Raw genomic sequence first — 12,249 nt, forward strand, 5'->3', positions numbered from 1 at the left:
TAAGGGGATATGCTTTGTTCATATTTCATGTCTGAGGTTTACAAACACTTTAAAGTGAAACTGTGGCCAAACTATGGACATTTAGGCATTTATATTTTGTTTAAAGTTGAATTAGACCGCTAAGAAAAAAAGAAAAAAGTTGGGCACCAGAAGCTTTCCGCCATAATGTACTAGTATGCACAGCGTGTTAGCAATCATGGCAGACATATCTGTCTAGTGGTCCCCTCCAGTGCTGCGTCCTCTTCACCCGGTCCTCCTTCCAGGTTACTCATAGGGTACTTGGTTGGCAGGGCCGCAGCAATGTTACTCTCGCACATGCACACGGGAGTCACGCCATCATGGCACAGAGCCATGCCATAAACGTACACTGAGCTGCACACTTTTTTTTTTTTTTACACGAAGTGGGACATTTTTTGTGCAAGATTCGATTTAACCTTGATCATCAATGTAATGGAGGCATTTACCACCATCCTAAAGGGTATAAATATTAACACTTGACCACCAATGTATAGAAGGCACTAACCAAAATGTAATAGGTTCTATCAAAAAAACACCAATATAGAGAAATTTTTTTAAGAGTTACTTTGACCACAAACTTATAGGAGAAGTATGGCCAAAGCTCTTTTGTCCCTAACTCTCCTGGGGGGTCACAGGAGTTCACTTTGTTCTGCACTCCTGTGACCCATATTCAGCCGACAGCAGGCTAATGCCCGCTGTCGGCTAACATCACTCAGCCACTGGAGAGATGCCGAGTTTAATGTCAGGATCCACCTAGTTGCTAGCCTAGCCTCTCAGCATTTCACTGAGAGCCTGAGCCAGACGTTCTCACCCCCTCTCCAGCCTGGTTCTCCAGTGAGAGCAGAGGGGGGGGGGGGGAGGAGGCAGAGCCGGTGATTGACAGTACCAGCTCTCTGCTGACTGCAGACCAGGAATTGAGCAATCAGCAGTCTTTGATCACTCAGTTCTCGGAGTAGAGGTGGCTTGTGTCCCATATTCAGCCGACAGCAGGCTAATGCCCACTGTCGGCTAATGTCACTCAGCCCATTCAGACTCTGGAGAGATACCGAGTTTAATGTCAGGATCCACCTAGTTGCTAGCCTAGCCTCTCAGCATTTCGCTGAGAGCCTGAGCCAGCCGTTTTCACCCCCTCTCCAGTCTGGTTCTCCAGTGAGAGCAGGGGGGGGGGGGGGGGCAGAGCCAGTGATTGACAGTACCACCTCTCTGCTGACTGAAGACAAAGAATTGAGTGATCAGCAGTCTTTGATCACTCAGTTCTCGGAGTAGAGGTGGTGGGGGACAGATGCAGCATCGGATTGATACTGCATCCACCTATGTGAGTATACAGTAAATGTTTGTTTTTTCATATTCTGCTCTTCTTTTTTAAAGAGGTTTTTGTTGAAGGCATATATTTCTACTGACTCCTAATAAATGGAAGGTATAAATATGAGTGTGTGTAGGTTGTTAGCCATCTGTGGGTTATATATATAAAAGCCTAACCTGCCTCCACCTAAAAAGCGCCCCCCAACCCTCGTATCTTTAATTGTTTTGTAACTTACTGTCTCCCTTTTTTAAGGTGCTGTTCAAACTGTTGGCACTGTATGAATCCTGTATAATAAAAATCATATAATTTGATCTGTGGCTAACTTCTATGAACAGCTTTTTAAACACAACGGATTATGGTGCTATGATAAATAACCTACACAATATGTGTTTTTTGATGGATCTATGAACATGTTGTGAGCAACTATTTTAACTAATGAACACATAATTCATGCATAACATCTTCCAAACAAAAAAAAAAAAAATATGTAATGGAGGTTCTGATATTTGTGATACAATAGCATTTTAAGTTTAATTAAAATAAAGCTGAAAAAAATCCTGGCAGGAAAAAGTTTCATTATGCTGTAGACGGCACAAGAAAGCCATTTCTAGTGTTTGCTTCATATTTAATATCAAGAAAAGATCTTTCCAATAGGATTTCTTTCACCCTTGAATGCCATTCACAATGGGTTGAACTGTGTTCATTTGTAGCTAATGTGATAACATCACAAAAAGCAAATAAAACCTGTTGTCACCAGCAGTCAATTGTTTTCTTCAACGGCTGCTAACAGCTAGTCATCATTTATATTTGCAACTGTCCTTTTAGTTTAAAAAAGACACTTTCACTGGAGTTACATCTTCAAAATGGAGCTTTCAGAAATATGCTTGCAAAATATTAAAAAAATGTAAAAAAAGCATAAAAGCTGTCATATATTAATAGATTTTCATAGTGCAGGCAGAGCAAAAAAAATGAGGCTTAAAAACAAGTCCTCCACCCACGCTATACAGCATGGATGGACAAATCTGCAATGCTGGTTTTAATATTCTGACAGCCGTTAATGACAGGTTTCAGAATACCCGAACAGCGGCTGTATCTAATTGGCCACTCTTTGGCTGAGGATTAAATCCCCCCTTCACCCCCATCAGCAGGTGAGTACTGACAGGGTTACCCACAAAGTGAATTTTGATCAGTTTCTGATGACGCTTGCTCACTGTATGGCCATTGTTTTTTCTATTACTGTTTAAAATAAAAAAAAAAAAATATTTCTGCAACCATGACATCACAATTGGACCATTTGACAGTTATTTACAAGTAGCTTGTTGCATGCAGATAATCAACTGAAAGTCAGGCCTGGCGGAAAAGACCACAAGATATGGACATGATATGGACATTGAGGGATGGTATGAGTAGGGTAAAAGGGGGGTGTAAGCATGGGAGGATTTTTATTTATTTTTTGAAAGGATGCAAGGAGGTGGAGGGAACTGACCTGATCGGTGTGGCCGAACAGGAATAGTTGGGGTATTCGAATGATTGTAGGCAGGAGGGCCCCAGGAGAGTTTCTGATGGGGGACAGCAGACATTGTGGAGTGTTCCTGCCCTCCCTCCCCCTCAATTTACTTGTCATGGCAGATTGCAGGGTGCGAGGTCATAGAATGTGGGCTGCAGGTTAAAGGTGAATTGTTAGGGAAACCTCTTGGGTTTGGCTCCCCTACATTGTGTACGTTTTTATGGTAGTACTGCAGGTTACAGGCAGCTGTCTCCTAGTCAGTGTGGTGGGGCTGGAGGCCTACTTTATGGGTTGTCACAGGTCACAGGCACTAAGATAATTGCCTACAAGAACCGTGAGGCTCCAGTATACACCAATGGCATTGGTGTGGTTTATTTAGGTAGCAGGTTATGGCAGAGAGGTGGCCAGGCAGCATGAGTGTCACAGTTCATCTTTAATACCCTAGTCATGATTAGACAGGGAGTAACTCTAACTTGCAGTTTACTGAGCAGGTACAAAGTTAGAAGTGATAATAAAAACTGGTTCAAGATGGCAGAAAACATGCATACACAGCAGAATAATGAAAAACAGGTTTATGATGGCAAAGAACATGAAAACCATGTCTCTGTGACTCCATCAGTATGTGGCATAATCTTTATGACTCAACAACAGAGAGTCTCGGGGGAATCACTACTGTCCCTCACAATTACATCCAGGGTAGCACTGATAACAACTAGAGAGATCCAAGGCTCAAGGACAAAGGACCACTCTACTAGAACTGGAGTATTCCAGTAGCAATCAAGGAGGAGCTCCCTACAGTAGCTAGGTTTTTCTGAGAAGTTTCATTCAAATAGGCTCCTTCTTGACTGCCCACACGCCTGTTCTGACAGTGGAGAAACTCTCTCCTGGTCCAGCTACCTCGGACTTATCAAATGTGGCCTTTCTGTGAAATCTGTATTTAAACATGGTGAGTAAATGGGCACTCCACTACATATCCAGCAAGTGTGTAAGGTTTACAGCACCAGGAGAGTTATGCTTGAGGACACTCCATGGCGATGATACCATGGCAATCTCACTGGCATGTACAGTAGATGTTCCTTTGCATGTTCACTTCCTCTTTGCAGAGCATTTATTGTTCCATTTCATATGTAAAGCCTACGAACGCAGTCTATACTGCTGACCTACATTTAGTAGTGTGAACCACTTTGTTATAAGGAGCTTCTGGAACAGTAATCAAGCTGCTAAACAACACTGCTAAGATTTGCACCGTCTAGTAGCTAGCAGAGAAGAACGTGCACATCTAATAGGATGCCAATGTTATGTTCTTTCACTCTGGCTCATCCTCACTTACAGTCTCTTCTCTCAGTGCATCTGAACAGGTGCCTAAAAGGGTAGATATCAAGAGATCAGAATAAATTGTAGGCACAGGCATAAAGGAAATGAATGCACATGTGGATCTCTGAAACGACTGTAAGGTTTTACATAGGGACTACATAGAGTAGTACACAGAGTTTAAAGGAAACACAAACAAATAAATGAGGATTGAAACTTGAAGTTTGTATGTCATTTTTGTTGTTTGACTTTGAATTGAATAAGAACCACCCACACAGTGTAATAATGATCACACCAACAAAAACACAGAAATGTCACAACTAGCCACTAACTGCATTTAGCATCTTTCTTTGCTGATGGTGATGATGATTTCCTAGATGATGGTGTAAAATGTGTGCTGTTATGTATTGCTTTATTTTTCCTCTTGTTTTTTTTTTTTCAGTCACAGGTGCTCCCTAAATGGTGAAGATTTGAACAGACATTGGCTCTCCCCAAAGTGCAATCTACAGCCTACTATTTATCATGTGAAGGGATTGCTGTACTATCTGAGCAGCATTGGTAGAACGCCAATGGTGAGTCACCTGTGCTGATTTGTTTAATTCCTTTCTTTGTAGGCAGGGGTCAGTCCCTCTAATTGTTGGTCTTCCCTGTTGCAAGAGCTGTGGGGTCATTTTAGAGATTTAGGGGTTGGAAAGGGCCAATTTAGGAGCCAAAGGTTGTAAATGGTATAGAAGAGATTCTGCGCAAAATGGATAAAAATTAAAAAATGTAAGAAGCTAATTGGCTGCAGCCTACCCCAAAAAATATAGTATAAAGCTATATTCAAATAGTGTAAAATAGTAGGGTATGTTGGCAACAAAGTCTACAAATAAAAATGGCAGCGCCAACATACCCTACTATTTTACACAAAGGTTGTAAATGGGTTCACCACAGGAGAAAGCCATTGAGAGCAGAGGAGGGACTTTAAAATGATTACAGAATTTGGGCCTGAGTATGGGAATCAGGAAAAGGACTTTAAAATTCTAAAGTGAGTACTTCAATGCTCCCTTTCTCTCTCCCTTCATTTACAAATGTTATGACTTAATCTTATTGCAATTATTTGTAAACTATTACAGTCTTTGGAATGGGACATTTGTTACTACATTTACAGGTATAAAAGTTACTTTTGCAACCAGAAGCCTCTGTGTGGTGTTCTGCTATGAGGGTAGTCTGGTAAGTTCATGGCCTGACATGGAAGGAGTGATCACACATAAATGAGACATTATCACCGCACTAAGCCACTCTTCCAGACGTTCGGTGCTGAAAATGGCACATGTTCGCTAAAGTAATGCAAAATAATGGTCTTCTGAACTGCTTGCTGCACACTCTCAGACTCACAGAAGACTGTTGCCATCACTTTGCTCATTAGAGAACACTTTAAGTATTCTTCTTCCACTTTCCCCATTTTCTTTTTTTTATTTTTATTTTTTTCTATTTTAAATTTGTTTATTGTTTTCAAAAGAAAGAAGAATTACAAATACATTTCACACGATAAAAACATTAATTTTCCCAATTTTGTAACTTCTCCCCTGTTTTTCCCCTATTTCTCCCCTCCCGGTCCCTTCCCCGTACTAGTTGTCTTTCTCTTTTTCTCCACTCCATTTAGTATACTATTTTGTTTTCTTTAACTCCTTCCAATCTTCCCATATATCACCCCATTCCTCTGTCTCATCCTCCTCCCACTCCTTTAGGTATTCCAATGTTCCTATTCTCTCTACTCTTTGCACCCAATCTCCTATATTTGGTGCCTCTTCTTTCTGCCAAAATAACAGGATTAATCCTTTTGTGGCATTCATCAGATGGGGTTCCAGTGTTGCTTTATATTGTCTTACTGAGTTTTTTGTGCCATGAAATAGGCAATACCAGGGATCTTCCAGGATTTCTATTTTCATGATGTTTTTGATTTGAACTAAAATCTCCTTCCAGAACTTTTTAATTTTTGGGCATTCCCACCATAGGTGGGTCATTGTGCCCACTTCTGTACAACCTCTCCAACAATTTTTTGATTTCTCTTTTTGGTAATTATGAGCTTTATCAGGGGTAATATACCATCCTGCAATGGATTTATAATTCATTTCAACTGTGTTCACGTCTACTGTAGAACTGTGTATTAGTTTTAAACTTTTTTCTAAGTGAAAGTCCTTATTCTGTGTTCCCAACTCCCTCATCCATTTTTCAATGAATGGCCGTATTGTTGGCCCCATCATATCAACCAGTATTTTATATATATATTTGAAACCTTTATTCTTATATTTCTCGGATGCTCAGATTGCTCAAATCTTTCCCATTTTCAACTTGACTACGAGGGATGCCAACTGTTTGCAAAGAGCGCATGAAAACCATATAGGGCACATGCAACATTTTCAGTTGTGAACATATTAAAGAGTGGCTTGGTGCAGTGCTAAAGCAAATCTTTCAAATCTGTGTGGTCAGGCCATGAACTTTTCAGACTACCTTCATGGAAGAAATTTAAAATAATGTACGGTGCTCAGCCAATGCCTGTGGAGAAGATTTACAGCATGTGTACAGTATTTATGGGTGCAAGCCTGGACATCTCAGGAGTGGGTGGTAATAGAGTAAAAGCAGTAGCCCATTTGGCAGTGAGTGAGGACCCCCCTATGTATTACGCATCAGGCAGACTGGGCCTCTGTGTCTCATGGGCTCCAGGTGATTGATTGATCTTCTGGAGCCTGTATCTGGACCATGGAAAACATAGGCTTATGTAAGATGTAAGGGGGTAATGTAAACTGTGACCAGGGAGGTGTGGAGACTTCCAGAACCTACATCCATGCACATGAACAATGTGTGGGTTTGGTCGAAGAGTAAAGCATGTTGCCCTTTAAGTGGATCTTCACTGCATCTGAGCACCAAAACCAAAAAAACAACATAATTAATTTTTAATATTCAAAGCAAGCTCCCTCATCCATCCATGTCTTCTTTGAAAAAGAACCCCCCTAGCATTTCTGGCCATGGTCATCTTGAGTAAGGGAAAATGATTAATATAGTATTTACCTCCTGGAATCCATCTGCCCTTATCTCAGGTATGCATGCAGGAGGGCGTGATTAGCTAAGAAAACCCCTCTTCCTCTCCTCCCCTCCTGTAGACACCTGGGATCTATGGCATCAGTTGCTTAAACAAGAAACCAGGAAGTAACTAAAGAAATATTTAAAAAAAAGTTTAAAATTAGTAAATATGATATTCAGTGTGTTTCATAAAGAATGACCCAATCGTAAAACCTTACATCTGTGCAACCATGCACCGTCACTGAATAAAACCTGTACTACTTGAATGGGCGTGGCCTATAATTTCAAATGATGGCCTGCTAGATACAACTACTAGAGCCCAAATAGATGCTAACCTCAGTCATTAACAAGATGCCATCTATGCAACAAAAGGCGTTTCATGTTCTCTAATTTGGCAAGCCTGAGTCCGTAATAATGGTGCAGCGTGCAATTCTGCAGCATTTCATTATTTATCCACCAGTGGCAAAGAACATGACACGTGTAGCATAGATATCCACCAGAACTAACCCCAGCCTTCTAGGCCATCCCCTTCAACCCCACTTATACAATAAAGGACACAACAACTTTGGCCATTGCAGCCTTTTATTACAAAACAGTAACTTCAAATTAAAAATATAACATTCCTTATAACAGAAACTGAGAAATGAAGCTTGGTGGTCTTTGAGGGCAACAACACAGAAACTACTCACTGCGATAACCTTTGCTTACACTTAGGCCCCCTGCCGCAACACACTGGCTTGGAGACAATCCTCATTACTCACAGTGGCCTCCATTTTACATATTCCAAGTTAACCCCTTGTTAAAAGGAATGTACCCAAGAACCCCATACCACCGATGCCTCCCGACCATTCTTATTATCCAGAATTCTCTCCTCCTCCAAAGACCCACCACTGCCAGGCTGCCATGACAATCCCATAGCTAATCTTAACAATAGGGAGGGCGGGTGGGAAGCTTCTCTTCCTCCATGCTGCTCCCAACTGGACTCTCACACCACACCACTCCCCCTAAACTTCCTGTGACTCCTCCCAGCCACAAAACACTGCCCCTAAGGCCGGCCACCACTACTGTAACTATCTTCAACCCTTCCCCTGCTGTCATCCTATTCACAACTATCATGCTGTCCTTTTACTTACTTAGAGTCGGTTCACACTATTACGACTTGCCAGGCGACTTGGTCAGCCTGGCAAGTCGCGCACCGTCGGGTCCATTGAGTAGTACAGGACCGGTTCTAATAGGAGCGACACAAGTCGCTCTGACTTAGAAAAAGGGTCTTGTACTACTTCGGGGAGACCTGGAGGCGACTTGCATAGACATTCATTATAAGAAGTCCGTGCAAGTCGCGCCGAAGTCGCGGTGCACGCGGCTTCACAGGTCGCCCCCCGAAGTCGGAGCGACCTAATGTGAACGGGGGCTTATTTTTATTTTTTGTTCCGGGACTCCCTTTCATTGTTGATATAAACAATTTGAAAAACCAGGGTGTTTAAGTATGGGAAAGAGTCCAGGATGACCACACACCTAAGAGGAAATGTGCAATGAGGCTTTTCAGCGAAGCCTGTAAAAGTCCACTCATCATGCTAGCCAAGAACTTGCGATCCCTCATATGACTGTTTGCTTCTGAGGCCATACCGATTGCAACTGGTGCAAGCTGTTCATGTAAGTGACCCAAGAAAACATTTAGATTACTGTCATATTCTCTTAAATGACATGGAGGATGACAGATTCTTACAGCGGTTGAGTTTTAGTGATGAAGCAACATTTCACCTAAGTGGTAAAGTTTTGCATCACGATTTTCGCTTTTGGGGACTTGAAAAGCCACACAAATGAGCAAAATTCTCCAAAAATGTATGTGTTTAGGTGTCCTTTTATGAATGGGTGAATTTTTTTCTCCATTGGCTTCTCTACAGTTCTCCGGGGAAAATGATCACATCTGGCACCCATTTTATGAATTGGAGAACTTCAGTTCGCCCAGGGTGATCAGAGGAGAACAGTTTTCTCGGAGATCTGTGTAGAAGTCAATGGAGCGTCTGTAATCTCGTGAGACAAAGCGAGATTACAGTAGTATGAAAATCCCTCGCGCGCTTTAACAAGCAGAGATAAATTATCACTGCTGAGTACACGAGGTTATAAATAATAGTCCCCTTACATAAATATATATATATATACACTGAATACACACACACATACATTGTATATATATATACACATTAAATATATATCTACATGTATGTGTGTATATATATACATGTATATATATATACATAAATATGGCAGGGGGACATGATTACTGTGTTGGGGGGTCCATAATCTTCCTTTTTCCCCCTCAGTTCTCCCCCGATTCTGTCTTCACTCCCCGCTTCACAAGCTCCAGGCTGGTGAACCCGGGAGTGTGAATTCTGACCCAGATCGCCAGTGAAGTGCAGAGATCGCAGCTTCATAGCCTGGCCATTTCTGTGTCAGTCAATGACAGATTCCCGTGTGAAGAGATGATCAGCGGAGAACATGTTCTCCTGCGATCATTTCTGTTTCATAAACTGAGAATGATCGGAAATGAGCTGTGATCAGCAGGATCACTGCTCATCTCCGTTTCATAAAAGGACACCTTAGTGAAGATTTCATTTTTCAGCAAGACAGGGCACCGCCACATTGGAACAACCAAGTTTGTCAGTTTCTAAATTAAACATTGCCTCAACCTTGGATAGGTCACATGGGCCCCTAAGACTTGATACTACATTCTTGGCCCCCAAGATCTCCAAACATTACACTCTGCGGCTTTTTCTTGGAGAGATGTGTAAAACAACATGTTTATGTTCCATCATTACCCGCTCACTTGGATGAGCTCAAAAACCGAATTATGGCTGCAGTAACTTCTGTGGAAGAAGACACTCTCAAACACCTTGGGGGCAAATTCAGCAATCATCTTGATGTTACCTGTGCAGCAGCTGGAGGGCACATAGAGCATTTATAACATGGCGAGTGAAGCTTGAGTTTGTAATTTTTTTTTATGTAACTGTAACGCATTTTCATTATTAAATATAACTATATAAAATCGGGTCATTCTTTTTAAAACACACTGTACTAGCAGCATGAGGATTAAAAATAATCAATGTTGATTGGGAGAGCGACGTTCCACTTTAGGACCTTGTACATAGGTAAGGCCTGGCTATACATATCGGCCATGTGAAAAGGAATTGGGCTCCCCGCTTACAACTTAATCCTGCTTCCAGCATACTCTTATATGAAGTTGATTTATTTTGTTACCAATGAGGGCATTGTGCCAAACAGTAATGAACAAATGTATTTGAAAACCAGGAAAATCTATGAAAAACATTTTTTTTAATTCCATACATTAATGTAAGTGCAGATTTGTCTAGTCAAAAAAAAAAAAAAAATCATACAGTTAATGAATCATGGTTGCTTACATTGCTAAGTTGTGGTATTAGGAGAATCAGAAAGTGATGATTCAGCAATTCTCCTGATTCTATTATCCATGGTGCTAAGCATGCTTTTGGCATGCACTAAATTATTAACATTTTCAGAGATTTCCCATAATATAAATTACTGGATAAGTGTGATTTTGGCACACATTCATGTTCCCATGTACGGCAGTACACAGTACTGGCATATCAGCCTCATCTTCTCTAAAGCCAGCCCATACAATACTCAGCAAAATGGGAAAATAAAGCTACAACTGTACTTTACAGAAGATGTGGTATAGTGATGTGGATGGGAGCGGAGCTTTTGGAAAGCCATTATCCTAACAAAATACATGTCCCCCCCCACATATTTCTCAGCACACTACCTCTTCCGTGAAGTTCCATTGTAACTTTCATACACTCAGTGTACCAACAGACTTTAGTTTCTACATACTACAATGACTTGCAGATATGACTGGATACTCAAAGTACAGAATCAGCTTATAAGTGCTTTAGAATATCAAACTGATGCAAGAATCTTTCTTGGCCAAAACCTATAATAGGACATAATTTGTCAATTTTAAATTGTACTTTCTACCCAGTGGAAACAGACAGATAATCTCATCCATGTCTAGTCTGTCCAAAGATTAACACATTTTGGCTGGAGTTTTTTATTTCAACTTGACCTGTCAAGTTTAATTGCTGTAAGTCATCAAACGTAGAATGGATGATAGATCTTCCCGTGGAACTAATAAGACTCATCTTCATAAGAGTGAAAATTTGTCAAAAATGTGTACAATTTATAAGAAAATCAATATTAAGTTAACAGAATTTCCACAAAGCAGTCTTTAGAATGTACTGTATGTCTTCAAACTGATCCAGAGCATCATCATGTTATTGTTGGTATTGCGTTGCGTTAGCATTATCCAAACAACCAAGGCGTGATTTCCTGCATTTCTTCCATTTCTTGCATGCTCATCAGGACATTTTCATAGGGAACTAAAAAGTATCTTCTTCATAAGACTGGCTCAATTAAAAGTTGCCATGAATTTCCAGGAAAACAGTATTCATTTCAAAGAATGACCTTTCAGGCCTTTATTACAAGTTTAACCCATTCAACTCAACATTCCCTACAGAACTGTTATCCTATTTAGGTGCCATTTTACTGGCCACAGAGTTTTACCAGAGCTAAAGTTGAAGTTGGGGCCCATGTTAGAAGTGAGCCCAGGTTTGGGGAGTGTACAAAATGCTTTGGACCATTTTAGAGGCATATGCAGGCATCTTTTGGTGACTGTTCTGGAACTTTCATAGATAGGCAACCCCTATCCTCATATTAATCAGTGGTTTTAAATTAATATTACAGTAACTACGGCAGTGGGGAACAGACTCAAAAAGATGCCCCCAACATCTTTCCAAATCACTGTTCTGTTTATGAGGCTCATTTTATGCCTATGTAGGTATCACATTATTAGTACAGGTTTAAGGTAACAAGGGGAGTTACATAGGCAGTCTAATTTCTTTTCAGGACTCGAAAGAATGCAAATATGTAATCAAAAGATTATTAGTGCTTTGTGCAATGCATAAGCAAGGCATACAATATAGAATACAGTTACATACATAATTTATAATTTCTT

General features: G+C 40.8%; 1 protein-coding gene across 1 annotated transcript in view; it reads left to right on the plus strand.

The window, feature by feature from the left end:
- AGBL1 (AGBL carboxypeptidase 1) overlaps nt 1–12,249 on the plus strand; it is a gene marked incomplete at its 5' end in the record, with an annotated part of 1,093,821 nt that overhangs the window by 619,560 nt on the left and 462,012 nt on the right. Inside the window, one exon of the mRNA XM_082254318.1 lies at nt 4,582–4,711. Coding sequence (XP_082110444.1) covers nt 4,582–4,711 — 130 coding nt within the window. The remainder of the gene's footprint in view (nt 1–4,581; nt 4,712–12,249) is intronic.

This window comes from Pelophylax lessonae (genome assembly GCF_965119305.1).
Source record: "Pelophylax lessonae genome assembly, chromosome: 4".
Taxonomy (NCBI): domain Eukaryota; kingdom Metazoa; phylum Chordata; class Amphibia; order Anura; family Ranidae; genus Pelophylax; species Pelophylax lessonae.